The 13,919-nt window shown below is 37.5% G+C and overlaps 1 protein-coding gene across 2 annotated transcripts in view; it reads right to left on the bottom strand.

Annotated features, from left to right (window-relative positions):
- UGGT2 (UDP-glucose glycoprotein glucosyltransferase 2) overlaps positions 1-13,919 on the bottom strand; it is a 189,188-nt gene that overhangs the window by 56,766 nt on the left and 118,503 nt on the right. For both annotated transcript variants that reach the window (XM_078432418.2, XM_078432421.2), the window contains exons 21-23: positions 10,921-11,127; positions 6,075-6,206; positions 808-932 (exon numbers count right to left, since the gene is read on the bottom strand). In XM_078432418.2, coding sequence (XP_078288544.2) covers positions 808-932; positions 6,075-6,206; positions 10,921-11,127 — 464 coding nt within the window. The remainder of the gene's footprint in view (positions 1-807; positions 933-6,074; positions 6,207-10,920; positions 11,128-13,919) is intronic.

Raw genomic sequence — 13,919 nt, 5'->3', positions numbered from 1 at the left:
AATTTCACATCCACCAGACAGAGAAAATTATCAAGTCAGACAACTCCAGGTATTGGTAAGAACCTGTGGAAACAGAACTTTCACCTTTCTGGTGGGAGTGTTAATTGCTGCAATGACTTTCAAGGGTATTTAACAACATCTGGTAAGGCTGAAGACACGCACACCCTACAATCCAACTGCAACACCCCTGTGCTCTAGAGAAACTCACACTGCACAAGGAGACACTGAAAGCCGGTTCACTCCAGCACTTCTGTAACAGTAAAAACACTAAAGCCAAGTTCACTGTACCTCAGTAATGGACTGCATAAACGAGCTACAGCATATTCATTAAACACCGAAAAGGAATTAAAATGAACTGTGTACATGAACCTGGATGAAGCTCCAGAGGAAGTAGAGTGCAGAGGAACCTACAGGAAACAGAGTTTCTCTATAAAAGTCAGGCATTCGGCCCAAACAACACTGCTCATGGATATTCAGAAATGAAGCAAAGTATAAATATGAGTATGGAATCATGCACACAGCATTTAGGAAAATGGTTACTTCTCAGGGAGGATGGAGACTGTGTAGGTGGGTAAGAAACAAAGAGGACAGTAAGATCCAAGGCAAATAAAACAAACCATTAACATGTACAGTTTGGTGGTGGTGAGTATGGATGTCCTTTATTATCATTTTTAAATATTCTCTACATATCGCTTATATCTTTAATTGTGTACATATTTGAAATATTTTCTATTCTTAAAAAGAAAAAAATAAGATGCAAAATAGCACATCCTGAAATGAATTGCTCTTACGATTTTAAATACTTACTTCTTTGAGCTGATTTTCATATTTTCAACAACGCCTTTAATTTTCTCTACTAAATTAGTAAATGTTATCTTTTCCAAGAAGTAAAAATCTTCTGTATAGAAATTTTCATCTAAAGGTCCTAAGAACTTAAAATAAAAGTAGTTTTATTATTGTATACCTTCTAGAAGATACCAGTTTGGGACAAATATTTTCTCGTCAAATAGATATTTAAACAACCGATTACCGATTAAACAGACGGTGGCGATCAATCCCACCACTTACTAAATCTACCGGGAGACAAAGAGAAAAAGGTTTTCTCACTTTCATATTACAAGTAACATTTGCATAAACACCAATATCTAACTGACAAAATAGAAAAGCAGTAAATTATTTCCATTAGGAAGTTTTACTTTGAAACATAATGCTTTCAAAAACCTAAGGCTTTTCATTCTAAGGTAAATTATGAAACGGTCTGTATTTCATAAGTCTTTTATTTTCAATTTGCTTTTCTATTCATCTATCAATTGTGGCCTACATGACGTAGATACAACCAAAGACAAACCACATAATCACTTAAACATACCAACCCATCTTCATCTAACTGATGCTGTATAAATGGTTTGGACCACAGTAAGGTCATGTATGCAGGTCGGCTGTGAACCAGTTAACTCTAGAGGAGGAGTTGTCAAATTGTCACACGCCTAATTTCGAAATTAATCCATGCAATCATCATCATATTATGAATGCAAGCACCGATGTAGAAGGTGAGCCTGACATAGTCTTAAGCCCTAAACACTTACACTTAATGACAACCACAAAGTATAGCATCCAGAATCCTTTTTTTCTTGGTAAACAGACCAGAATTAAATGGTTGTAGCAGATTTTCTCACTCCCTCGACTGCTTCATCTGCTTCTGCAATTAATATTTTTCTAAAAATGAATGAGGTATAGTTCTTGAATTTTTTATTATTTGCTCATATCACAGGTGATATTAGCTGGGGTGTTAGCATTCCAACTAAACAAATATCATGTTTCACCCTTAAACATATAACATGGGCTCTTCAAAATGAAAAAATGGATACCATAAAACTAAAAGTACACATAGAAACATTTCATTGCCTTAAGATTTGGTATCACTTTTGAGATACTTTGAAAGCACTTTCAATGTTATATTTTATGGACTATGAATAGGAGGCCTGGAAAATAGCTGAATTTTATCTGTACCACCTCTATTGATTTGAGCAGTTTTGTTAATAACTCAGAAAAAGGAAATATAATCTCAAATTATTTTCTTAAGGGGTTAATTAGATTGGCTCTCTTCATTGATTAAATTCACCAGAGAACTGGCTCTATTTCACCTATGTGAGTGCAGTGTGAAACAGCTAGGAGAAACTTGATTCTTGTGGGATAAAGAAACATAAACAGTATAAAATCACATAATGTCTAAGTTGGGAAAAGGGACACTGAACTTGAAACTCATGTACAAACATAATAAAATGTATCTGGTGCTTCCATCTTCTTTACAACATTTTGGAAATGTGATTTTTCAGTTATACGGAATAACTGCTGTAACAGAAATGCATTACCTCTGACAGCTCATTAAAATTTTAGAAAACTCTGTTAGAATGTTCATCCACACACTGAGCTTTATAAAAATCTCTCTCCACTCATGGACATCTCAGTATGATTCTATATTGACTCTCTCATCAAGTGTAACACAAATCAGGTCTACAAATGTACCCACTATTTCTCATGACAGCCTTCAAATATTTAAAGAGAAAACAGGAATTAATATTTACTGAAAATCTGCTCTGTCTGGGGTTGTTTTATATGCTTTACCTATAAAAGTGTATTTAATCTCTGACAACTCTGTAAAATAGACCATCACCATTCCCACTGTCCAAATGATATTTCTAAACCAAGTCTCATAGAAGTCATATAATTAATTAATTAATGGTGAAATGGAATTCAAAGAGAAATTTGTTTGGCTAAAAAAAAAAAATAAATAACAAAAAAGGCCCTGCTTCTCTACTGCCTGCTACGCCATCTTTCGCCAATTTGTAAACATGTAGGTTAATGACAATAAATCTGTTATAATTATAGTGGCAGTATTAGAGTTTTATTTAATACTAAAAATAAATGCATTTTTAATTCTTCAGCATCTTAGTAAGAAAGTATGAGATAATCACCACCCCCCAGTTTTGATCATTCATAAGCAACCTGAGTATGTTCCAATTCTAACAAACATTTGGACAGGTTCACGATGAAGGCTGATTCTAAAATGTCAGATTTCAAGGATTAAACGATCTGGCTGAGAGTTGTACCTATCTGCTGCAATTGCTGTGACTACTGTGCTTTAAAGCTTCACTCTGAGAGTAACAAGCTAAGTATTACACAGCTAAGTATTACACAGCTCTAAGCCACAGTACTTGCTTTCAGATACATTATACTTTTCTATTCAAATTACAGTTCCATAAATTAAAAAAATAAAATTATAATTTTCTACTAATCAATGCAAAAGCCAACATAATTTAACTTAATATCTACCTCCAGCCCCAACCTCTTCCCTGAATTCAACTCATATGCTCAAGTGTCAGCCCAAGAGCAGGCACAGGACCAGAACTGGCCACTGAACTCTTCCTACATCCGGAACTGAATTTCCATCTTCCCTCCCCTTCCACTCGTCCTGAGCAGCCTCACTTTGCCAGTCACACGGTTCTCTCCATCCCACCCCAAGTCTGTCAGTAATTCAGGTCCACTCTTCCTCCACAATACATCCCTCACTTCCTCCTCCAGGGCCATTCCAGTCCAAGTCACCATCAGCTCTCACGTGGACTACTGAACTAGCTCCTGACTGCTCTCCTGATGCCCTATGTTTTATTCTCTATTGAACAGCCACTAGAGATGCGCAAAGAAGACATAAGTCAGACCATGTCAGTCCTCTGCCCACAACTAAACTTCACAACTCACTCACAGTAAAGCAGGAGTCCTTACACTGTCCTGAAACCCTACGGGATCTGGTCGGCAGCTACTTTTCTGAAGCTTCTCTTCTGACTACTCTCTGTACTGGCTATTTCTAGGACACAGTAATCATCTCACCTCAGGACCTTTGTACTCACTGTTCCCTCAATCTAGAACATTCTTCTTGCACATATTCCACTCGGCTTGCTCTACCCCCCCACCTCCCTCCCTGCCTCCTCTGGCTCTCTCCAAATGGCACCTTATCAATAAGGATGCTACTTGTTAGGTGTCACTGCCCACCAAAATATAAACTTCATGAAAACAAGTTTGTTCACTACTATACTCTCAGAACCTAGAAGATTGATCACAGCAGGTGCAAAATTAGAATCTGAATATTTTTGTCAATTTCAAGGAAGATGAAGAGAAACAATTATTTTAGGAGAAATAAGGTAAATATAACTATAACATTTGCTATCGATAACATGGGTAATAGGTGAATTACATTAAGTAACAGCAAAGAAAACATAGGGTAGCCTTTCCACAACATATAATCAAAAGGCAAGGTACTGAATACAGCTGGTGTAATTTTTTTCCCTCTTCACCCTTACAGTGCTAGACAGAGCCAAAGGGACAGAGCCATATAATGCAAAACTGTTCTAAAAAGCCACATTTCCTCCCCAAACAACTGTTAAAAATAAAAAGCAATGACATTACTGGGCTTCCACAAACCTTGCTTATCAAATTCACAAATGCTGTGTATTAATGCAATAAATGGCAACCATTGTCACCAATTTATAAAAGAGCACCATACAAAGATGAACACTTAAATACAATTAGCCTGAAAACTGCTACATTGAAGCAGATATATTTGATCTGCAGAGGCTTGTGGATGTGAGACCCTCACTACTCTCCAGTTCCTAGTGTTTATAGAGTCAGATAAGAAAAAAATGAGCATAATTTTCAGGGAAAATGATAGGGGAATAAAACATTAGATAAAGAGAGCTTCACCTAGAAATGTAGAAAACAAAAACGTTAAGAGCGCACTAGACCTTGGAAGACAATTTGGGTTATATAATTTGGTAGTTCAAACAGAGGATGCCAAACATATTGCATTAGTTGATTTCTTTTTTTTTTTTTTTTTAACGTTTATTTATTTTTGAGAGAGAGAGAGACAGAGCATGAACAGGGGAGGGGCAGAGAGGGAGGGAGACACAGAATCTGAAACGGGCTCCAGGCTCTGAGCTGTCAGCACAGAGCCCGACGTGGGGCTCGAACCCACAGACCGTGAGATCATGACCTGAGCCGAAGTCGGACGCCTAACCGACTGAGCCACCCAGGCGCCCCGTAGTTGATTTCTTAATAAATCTATGCACCAGATTCAATTTTTTTTTTTATTAAAAAAAAATTTTTTTTTAACGTTTATTTATTTTTGAGACAGAGAGAGACAGAGCATGAACGGGGAGGGGCAGAGAGAGAGGGAGACACAGAATCGGAAGCAGGCTCCAGGCTCTGAGCCATCAGCCCAGAGCCCCACGTGGGGATCGAACTCACGGACCGTGAGATCGTGACCTGAGCTGAAGTCGGAGGCTTAACCGACTGAGCCACCCAGGTGCCCTCCAGATTCAATTTTTTAAAACTTAAATCATTACTGAGAAAACAAGATTCTCATACTCAAAAAATATTAAGTAGATATTATTAATTTTGTAGGTCTATAAAGACCTCTCTAATAAGAAAATGTTTCCGATATACCAAGAGAAAAAAAATGTGATATAAAATTTTATACATGCATGTATATAACAGGATTAAATTATGTATTTTTACAAATCAGACATGCCTATGTAGCGTAGAGAAAAGGGTTAGAAGGTAAAACAATAAACTATGAATAACCAATTTCATTAGGAGGGTTGAAGTAAGTGATTTTTCTTATAGATTTTAATGATTACATTAATAACTATGACTTTATATTTCAAAAATAACAATTCGGTACTTATGGAAGTTAACACAGTCAATTGTAGAGAAAAGCGACAAGAAGAAAAAGGCATCACAACGTACTTTCCACATCTATAGCAACAGTGGCTCTTAGTCACAATGTTGTAGTAGTTGTTCTAATCCTTACATTAGAACACAGTAACAGCTATTCCCATACGAACGCTCTTTCGCGCCACATTTGATGCGTCCATCTCTGGGGGAAGGGGTGGGACCACAGGCAGTTTATGCTGACCCCTGTCCGCTGTGTCTAGCACAGGAGCCGCATCTCCTGCGTGTTGTGACAGGCCCCCAGGTCACGGGTCAGTGAGAAAAAGCGAACAATTGCGTTTTCTACTTACTTTCCCATTGCTGACAATACCTATTTCTCCAGGACGAATTTTAAGTACATCTTGACAGAACAGCTGATGAGTTCGGAAAATATTCACTCCAATGGTATTATATTTTTTCTGAAAAGCGTTCTTATCCATCCCCTAAACCATAAATTAAGAAGGATGAAATTAACAAGAGAAATATAGCAAATCATTTTTTATTTAAAAAAAAAATTTTTTTTTAACACTTATTTTTGAGAGAGACACAGAGTGTGAGCAGGGGAGGGGCAGTGAGAGAGGGAGACACAGAATCCGAAGCAGGCTCCAGGCTCTGAGCTGTCCACACAGAGCCTGACGTGGGGCTCAAACTCACAGACAGTGAGATCATGACCTGAGCCGATGTCGGACTATTAACTGACTGAGCCAACCAGGTGCCCCAGTAAATCATTTTAACAAAGCCTACTTTAATATATTAATGCAAAATTTGAAATTATTCTAAATTCTGATTTAAAAAGCACTATTTTCATCTGAAACTACATTTTATTTTACTTATTTAAATTTAACTTTATTTTTTATTTTTTAAAATTTACATCCAAATTAGTTTATAGTGAAGCAATGATTTCAGTAGATTCCTTACCTATTTAACCCATCCTACCTCCCACAACCCCTCCAGCAACCCTCAGTTTGTTCTCCATATTTATGAGTCTCTTTTGTCCCCCTCCCTGTTTTTATTTTTGTTTCCTTTCCCTTATGTTCATCTGTTTTGTCTCTTAAAGTCCTCATATGAGTGAAGTCATATGATTTTTGTCTTTCTCTGACTAATTTCACTTAGCATAGTACCCTCCAGTTCCATCCATGTAGTTGCAAATGGCAAGATTTCATTCTTTTTGATTGCCGACTAATCCTCCATTGTGTGTGTGTATGTATGTATGTATGTATATATATATATATACACACATATATACATATACACATATATATATATACATATATATATGTGTATATGTATATATGTGTGTATATATATATATATATCTCACATTTTCTTTATCTGTTCATCCATCGATGGACATTTGGGCTCTTTGGCTATTGTGGATAGTGCTGCTATAAACATGTGGATAGTGCTATAAATAGCTTTGGCTATTGTGGATAGTGCTGCTATTGTGGATAGTGCTGCTATAAACATGTGGATAGTGCATGTGTCCCTTCGAAACAGCACACCTGTGTCCCCTGGATAGACGCCTAGTAGTGCAATTGCTGGGTCGTAGGGTAGTTCTATTTTTAGTTTTTTGAGAAACCTCCATAATGTTGAAACTACATTTTAAAAAAGGATATTTCTTTGCCAAGCCAATTATAACATTTGTAAATCCTGTTACAAGTAGATATCACATGCCACATTCATTCTTTGAAGATTTCAGGTGGATTACTGACTAGTAATGCTAGGGAATATGCTAGGGAACATCAACTTAAATACAATTTATCATTAAAGAAATTAAACAAATGTTAATTAAATTCTGAACTCAGTACCCCATTTTGGTACCCTCAGTGAAAAAAAACAGTGTTTAAAATAGAAATACCCATCACACCCCATTATACCAACCTCACAAAACCAATTCAGTAATAGTGCATTTTATTTCTGAAATATAAAAGTAATCCTTGGTGAGAGTCAAAAAATATATGGACATTCACAGAAAATAAACCATGAATAGCTTCTTCACATCTTCACACTAAGAAACACTCTCCATATCATACTTATCAAACTTTAATGTGCAATCACCTTGTTGAAATGTAGTTTCTACTTCAGAAGATCCAAGGTGGGGCCTTAAATTCTGAATTTCTAGCAGGTTCCTGGTACGCTCCCGCGATGGTAGAAATGTTCCACTAAACAGTCCAATATGCCAGCCACAGCCATGGATGGTTACTGAGCACTTAAAATGTGGCTAGAATGACTGGAGCACTGAATTTAAATTTTAACTTAATTTTTTTTAAGTTTGTTTGTTTGTTTGCTTATTTATTTATTTAGAGAGGGAATGAGTGTGGGAGGGGCAGAGAAAGAGAGGGAGAGAGACAGAATCCCAAGCAGGCCTCCAGCTGTCAGCACAAAGCCTCACATGGGGCTCGATCTCATGAACCATGAGATCATGACCTGAACCAAAATCAAAAGCTGGATGCTTAAACAACTGGAATTTTAACTTAATTTTAAGTTTAAAAGAGCCACATGCAGCTAGTGGATACAGTATTGGACAGTGCAGCCTGAGATCCCACTTACATCCAAAATCTCCATCTCAATCATCCCCTCTGACCACAAACTCCTCGATTTCCGGCTCATTCAACCTAGTGTCACCATACCAACCATTACCCAATCCCTTCTGTCCTCTGCCCCTACCACCTCGTTATTACCCATCACACCTCCCATAATTTCCTCCTGAGTTATACCTCAAAGGCCTTTACTGCAACACAAACTTGCCATGCTTAGATCCCTGGAATGCTTCCCTGAAGTCATATTCACCTGGCAAAACCTCAACTCTGTTTAAGCACGACTCTGCTTCCCCTGTAACTGGAACCAAAATAGTCTTAATACAGCTGGAAAAAGAGCTGCAACTAATAGCGACCTCACTTTCAGTTTACAGTCGTTAACATCTAGTGGGCCCTCAGAAACCCTCCCACACTAATGTAGTTAATTCACTTTCTCTCTCTCAGAATAAGAGAAGAATATGTGGCATTTGCTCCTCTTCCCTCAAACCTCTAATAATACCTACTCTCACTCTATTACTTAGCGAATGACCTGAATTTCTTCTGAAAATGAAAATAATCGGAAGTCCTTTATCCTGCTACCACCAACTAAATCTACCCTTCTGCAGCCATGCTCATATATTCTGCCTTCTCTCCAGTAAAAATGGATGAATGGTTCCTTTTCTTACGACCAACTGTAAACACCTGTCCAGGGGATCCCAGCACCTCTTATCTACTCCAGAACTCTGCTTCTTCTCTGCTCCCCTCCCTATCCTCCTTTCTCATTGTTTGGATGGACTGTCTCCATTAGCATACAAAAAGTAACATCTTGCAAATTTAGAAAGTCTTGACGCCAAGTCCTTTTCTGGCTACAAAATATTTCTCTGTTCATGGGAAAATAAAGTTTTTTGAAAGAGCTACTTATACTCACTATCTCTAGTTCCTGATTTCCCATTCTCTTTTCCATCAAGTTTACTTTTATACCCACTACTCCACTGAAACTATTTTCATCAAAGTCACCAATGACCACCTTAACAAGTAAATGGTCAATTATGAAGCCTAATTTCAGGAACATCTGCACAGTTGATCATTCTGTCCTTGAAATACTTTCTCCAACTGACTTTCAAGATACCATATTCTCCTGGTTATCTTCTTAACTTATGGCTGTTCCATCTGTCTCCTTTGCTGGATCATCCCTTTCTTGCATACCTCTATATGTTGGAATATTCCAGAGCTCTATTTTTTAGCCCCTCTTCCCTCACCCAACTAATTTCTGAGGTATCTCACCCAGTTTCTTGGTTTTAAATGATATATAATGTTGGTAACTCTCGAAGTGATGTACTCTAAAAATACCCTGATAACCCTGAGTTGATTTCAATACTCATTAACTCAACTGTCAACTCAACATCTCCCCCTGAATGTCCAACAGACATCTCCAACTTAACATGTACAGACTTAACGCTTGATCCTCTATGTGTCCAAATCTTCTCTTCATCTAGACTTTCCCATCTCAAAAAAAGGCACCACCATTAATTCTAGCTGCTCAAGCTAATATGTAAGGATGTTACCTTCACATATCATATACAATTGATCAGCTAATTCTGATTGTAACGAAAATGTACCAATCACCTCACCATTCCCACCACTACTACCTAGTCCAAGATACCATTATGTCTTGTCTAGATTACTGCAAAAACATTCCAATTGTTCATCCTATATCCACTCTTGTCTGCCTACTACAAAATTTCACATGGCATCCAGAGTCACCTTTTTAAGGGTTATTCACCTCTTCAAGATTCCTCAGTGGTTTCCCATCATACTCAGGAAAGACTTCAGTTCCTTACCATGGCCTACAGATTCCTGAAATATCTGGGTTATGTTTCTGACCTCAGCTCCTACTACTCTCCACATCACGCTCCCTATTTTGCTCATGATGATCTTCTGCCTGTACCTCAAACCTGGAAAGACGGTCTCTGCGTCAGTCCTTTAGACTTACTGTGTTCCTGGATCTGGTACATTCTTCTCACAAATTTTCTCATTACATTCAGACCTCTGCTCAAACATAAGCTCTTTAAGAAATGCCTTCCCTGACCACTTCAGCTAAAAGAGCATCCCTCAAACTATCTACCCTCTCATTTCTTTATATTTTTCCAGTACCATTTAGTTTGTCTGCCTTTCCCACCACCGTGGAAGCTCCACAGGAGCACGGACTCAACATATCTGCCTTGTCCACGAGTATACCTCCCTTGTATGGCAGACAATCAATTGATATTTTTGAGTGGATTAACGGATCTTCTTTCTTGAGGATCATCTTCCATCTTTAGAATTTCCCTCATACTGGACCCTTCAGTGAACTACCTGAGTATGACTTACATAGCCTTGAACTCTCGATCTTCACATACAAGTCCTAACTAGAATGCAATCAACTTCAAGGATCATACAGTAGTAGCAGAAATACATGAAATTTGGTTGGCTAAGTGCCTTGATGCAAAGTCACATCACTGTCTTTTCCCATTGAAGGAATGTTTATTATCCCCAATTGATTATACTTATTTATTGACATTTTTCAGTAGCATGACCACATTGGCTTATACATTCTAAAAATGCAACAGATACTTCTTACTCCAAACAAATAGCCACTGACCTCAGTAAGGAATGTGTGAATTTTTTCTCCAGAGTAAATAGCTGTAGCAGTTTCTTCCTTCGCCAGTTTCCTGAGAAAGTTTTTCAAAAAGCTGTTTTTCTGTGTAAGAAAAGCTGCCAAAATTCCTCTAGAAATAGCGGTGTTTTCTTCATTTATTTTCGATGTAGGATTATAAATAACTCCCAACCGACTATGAACACTTGTTTTCTGCAAAACACATTTATGGGTGGAAAAGATCGGTATCTCACATATCATTTTACAGCCGAACTTTTCTCTTTCCATTCGAGCTTGTTCACTTTAACACACAGAAGCCCTCACTGCAGAGGTCTTTCTATGTGGATGGTACTGAACGTGTACCTACTGACATAGCCAGAAAACAGTCATTTTAGGAACTCTGACTGCTTCACCTCTTTGTATAACGAGTCTTTTAGGAGATACTTTAACCACTTTTTGTATATGAAATAACACATATAAAACAATACACGAAACAAAAATGTAGAATTCAGTGAGTTAACCCATAAAACTATAACCCAGGTCGAGAAACAGAGCATTGCCAGCAACCCAAAGACGTCTCTCAGACACCCTGCCAATGACTACACCTTTCCACTTTTCTAAAAACAACCATGATCCTGTTACTTATTTGTAGGATCATTCTTGCTTCTTCTTCTGGTTTATCACCTAAGTTTCATCATGAAACATTTAACCTATTTTGAGCTTCATATAATCATACAGTATATATTCTTTCCTGCCTTGTTTCCACTCAACATAATGGTTGTGAGATTCATCAACACTGTTTGTGTATCTTTAGTTGCTTTATTTTTCAGGACTGCATAGATTTCCACTGTACGAATATACTCTTTTATACATTCTATTGATGCTGGACATTGAAATTTTTTTTCAGGTTGGTAGTGTACAAACAGAGCATGAAGAATACATCATCACTCATGAACATGCGGAAGCTGAATCTAATTAAGTCAGACATAGCTTCCAGTGTAGAGGAGATATAAGGGCTAAGGGACAAGTTAAAAATACTGTAAGGAAAAAAAAAATCAGTGAAATTTGTAAGGTGGGATTTTTCTAAAAGGCAACCAGCTTGGTCTCTTTAAAAAGTCAATAGACAAAATGTGGATGGGACTGTTCTATAATAAAAGAAACTAATGAAACGTAACAATGAAACACGTTTAGATCCTAGCTTGAAAAAAGAAAAGACATCTTTGTGTGAACAATTTAATGCAGGCTTAGTACTAGCAATGGGATAGTGGTATTGCAGTTATGTAAAATATCCTAATTCTTAGAAAATGCATATTAAAATACTAAGGGATGACGTATGCTGATTTCTGTGACTTACTTTAAAATGTATGTACTTTAAAATATACGCTGATTTCTGTGACTTACTTTAAAATGCAGACTATTCTGCCCTTCCTCCCCACTAACAACAGATAATCAGATAAAACAAATGTGGCAAGATGTTAAAATTATAGAATCTAGGTATTAGGTATATAAGTGTTCATTATGTTAGTCTCTTAAAGTTTGTGTAGCTATGAAAAGAAAACATGGTCTCCAAAAAACAGACTCAGAGAGAGATAAGGAGAGACCCCATGAGAGAAAGGCAAAAGTTAAAAGCAAGCTGGCTGAAATGAAAATGAGAGAGGCTCAAAATATAATACTGGAAAGAATAAAAATAAGAATTGATACCGCAGATAATTCAATTAATGAACCAGATCAAGAGTTAGCAAATGACAGCCTGTGGGTGAAATCCCATCTGGAGCGTGTTTTTACATGGTCCTCCAGGCAAAAAAACGTCAGGTGGAATGAGAGATCGGCCATGGGTTTAACAGAGAGAGAGACCCAGAGAAGGAGAGAGATGAAAAGAGCTGTCCTGGGATCACACTCATCCCTGAGGTTCCAGAAAACTGCATCTGTGTTACAGTGGCCCCACTCAGGGTAATGAGAATGGGACAGGGGGCACACTGAAGGCATTCCCTAAACAAATACTGCTAAATAAAAAGGTACTCTGACCCAGGGGCAACTGCTAGGAAGTCAAGTTTAAAAATAATATTAAAGTCCTTCTCGGCAGTCTGGAAGACCAAGCCAAAGGTTGAATCTTCTCAGGAGTCATCAGGGAAATTCCAAGATATTATTCCACTGTGAATGTGGGGCAAAATCATAAAATCTCTAACCTGGAAAGCAGCCTTTAAGTCAAGCAGACATCCAACAGTAAAGCGTGAACATCTAACTGCCTGGGGGTATTTAAGTATAAACTTTGAACAATAATTGGCTTTTGCTGACTCAGAGGCAGTCTCCAGGAAACCAAGATCAAAGATAAAAACAAGGGAAAAAGTCTGAGCAGGAACATCAGAGAAAAACAATGAGAGGGAGATAGACTACAGAGAGAGTTCAGTCATATCACTAAACAAACAAATGACCAAACAGTCCAGGTGATGAAGTGGTATGGGATCCAAATGTGCTCCAGTGTATTATCTAAAATGTTTGGTTTTCAGTAAAAGATTATGAGATATGCAGTGAAAGAGGACAGTATGATTCATACTAAGGAAAAATACCAAGCATCAGAAACTATCTTTGAGGGACCTTAGATGATGGACTTAACAGACATACACGTATCTTCAAAGAACTAAAGAAAACCATGCTTAAAGAGTTAAAGGAAGGTACAACAACTTATTACACTGATGATAATAACAAAGCAATAGAAATTATAAAGAAGAACCAAATGGAAACTCTGGAATTGGAAAGTACAATCACTGAAATGAAAAATTCACTAGTGGGGTTCAATAGATTTGACTTGGCAGAAGGATCACTGAATTTAAAGATAAATCAACAGAGCTATAGTCTGAAAAATAGAACATAAAAAGAACTAAAATGATCAGATTCTTAGAGAAATGTGGGACACCATTAAACATACCAATATGTGCATGATGGGAGAGCCACATACATTGGAACTACTGGGAAAAGGCAATCTGTCAGCCTCGCAAAGAACACGC

The sequence above is a fragment of the Panthera onca genome, chromosome A1 (assembly GCF_046562875.1).
Source record: "Panthera onca isolate mPanOnc1 chromosome A1, mPanOnc1 haplotype 2, whole genome shotgun sequence".
In the NCBI taxonomy this organism is placed as follows: Eukaryota; Metazoa; Chordata; class Mammalia; order Carnivora; family Felidae; genus Panthera; species Panthera onca.
Note: the sequence above shows the minus strand (reverse complement) of the source record. Positions and strands in the feature narration are given on the sequence as shown.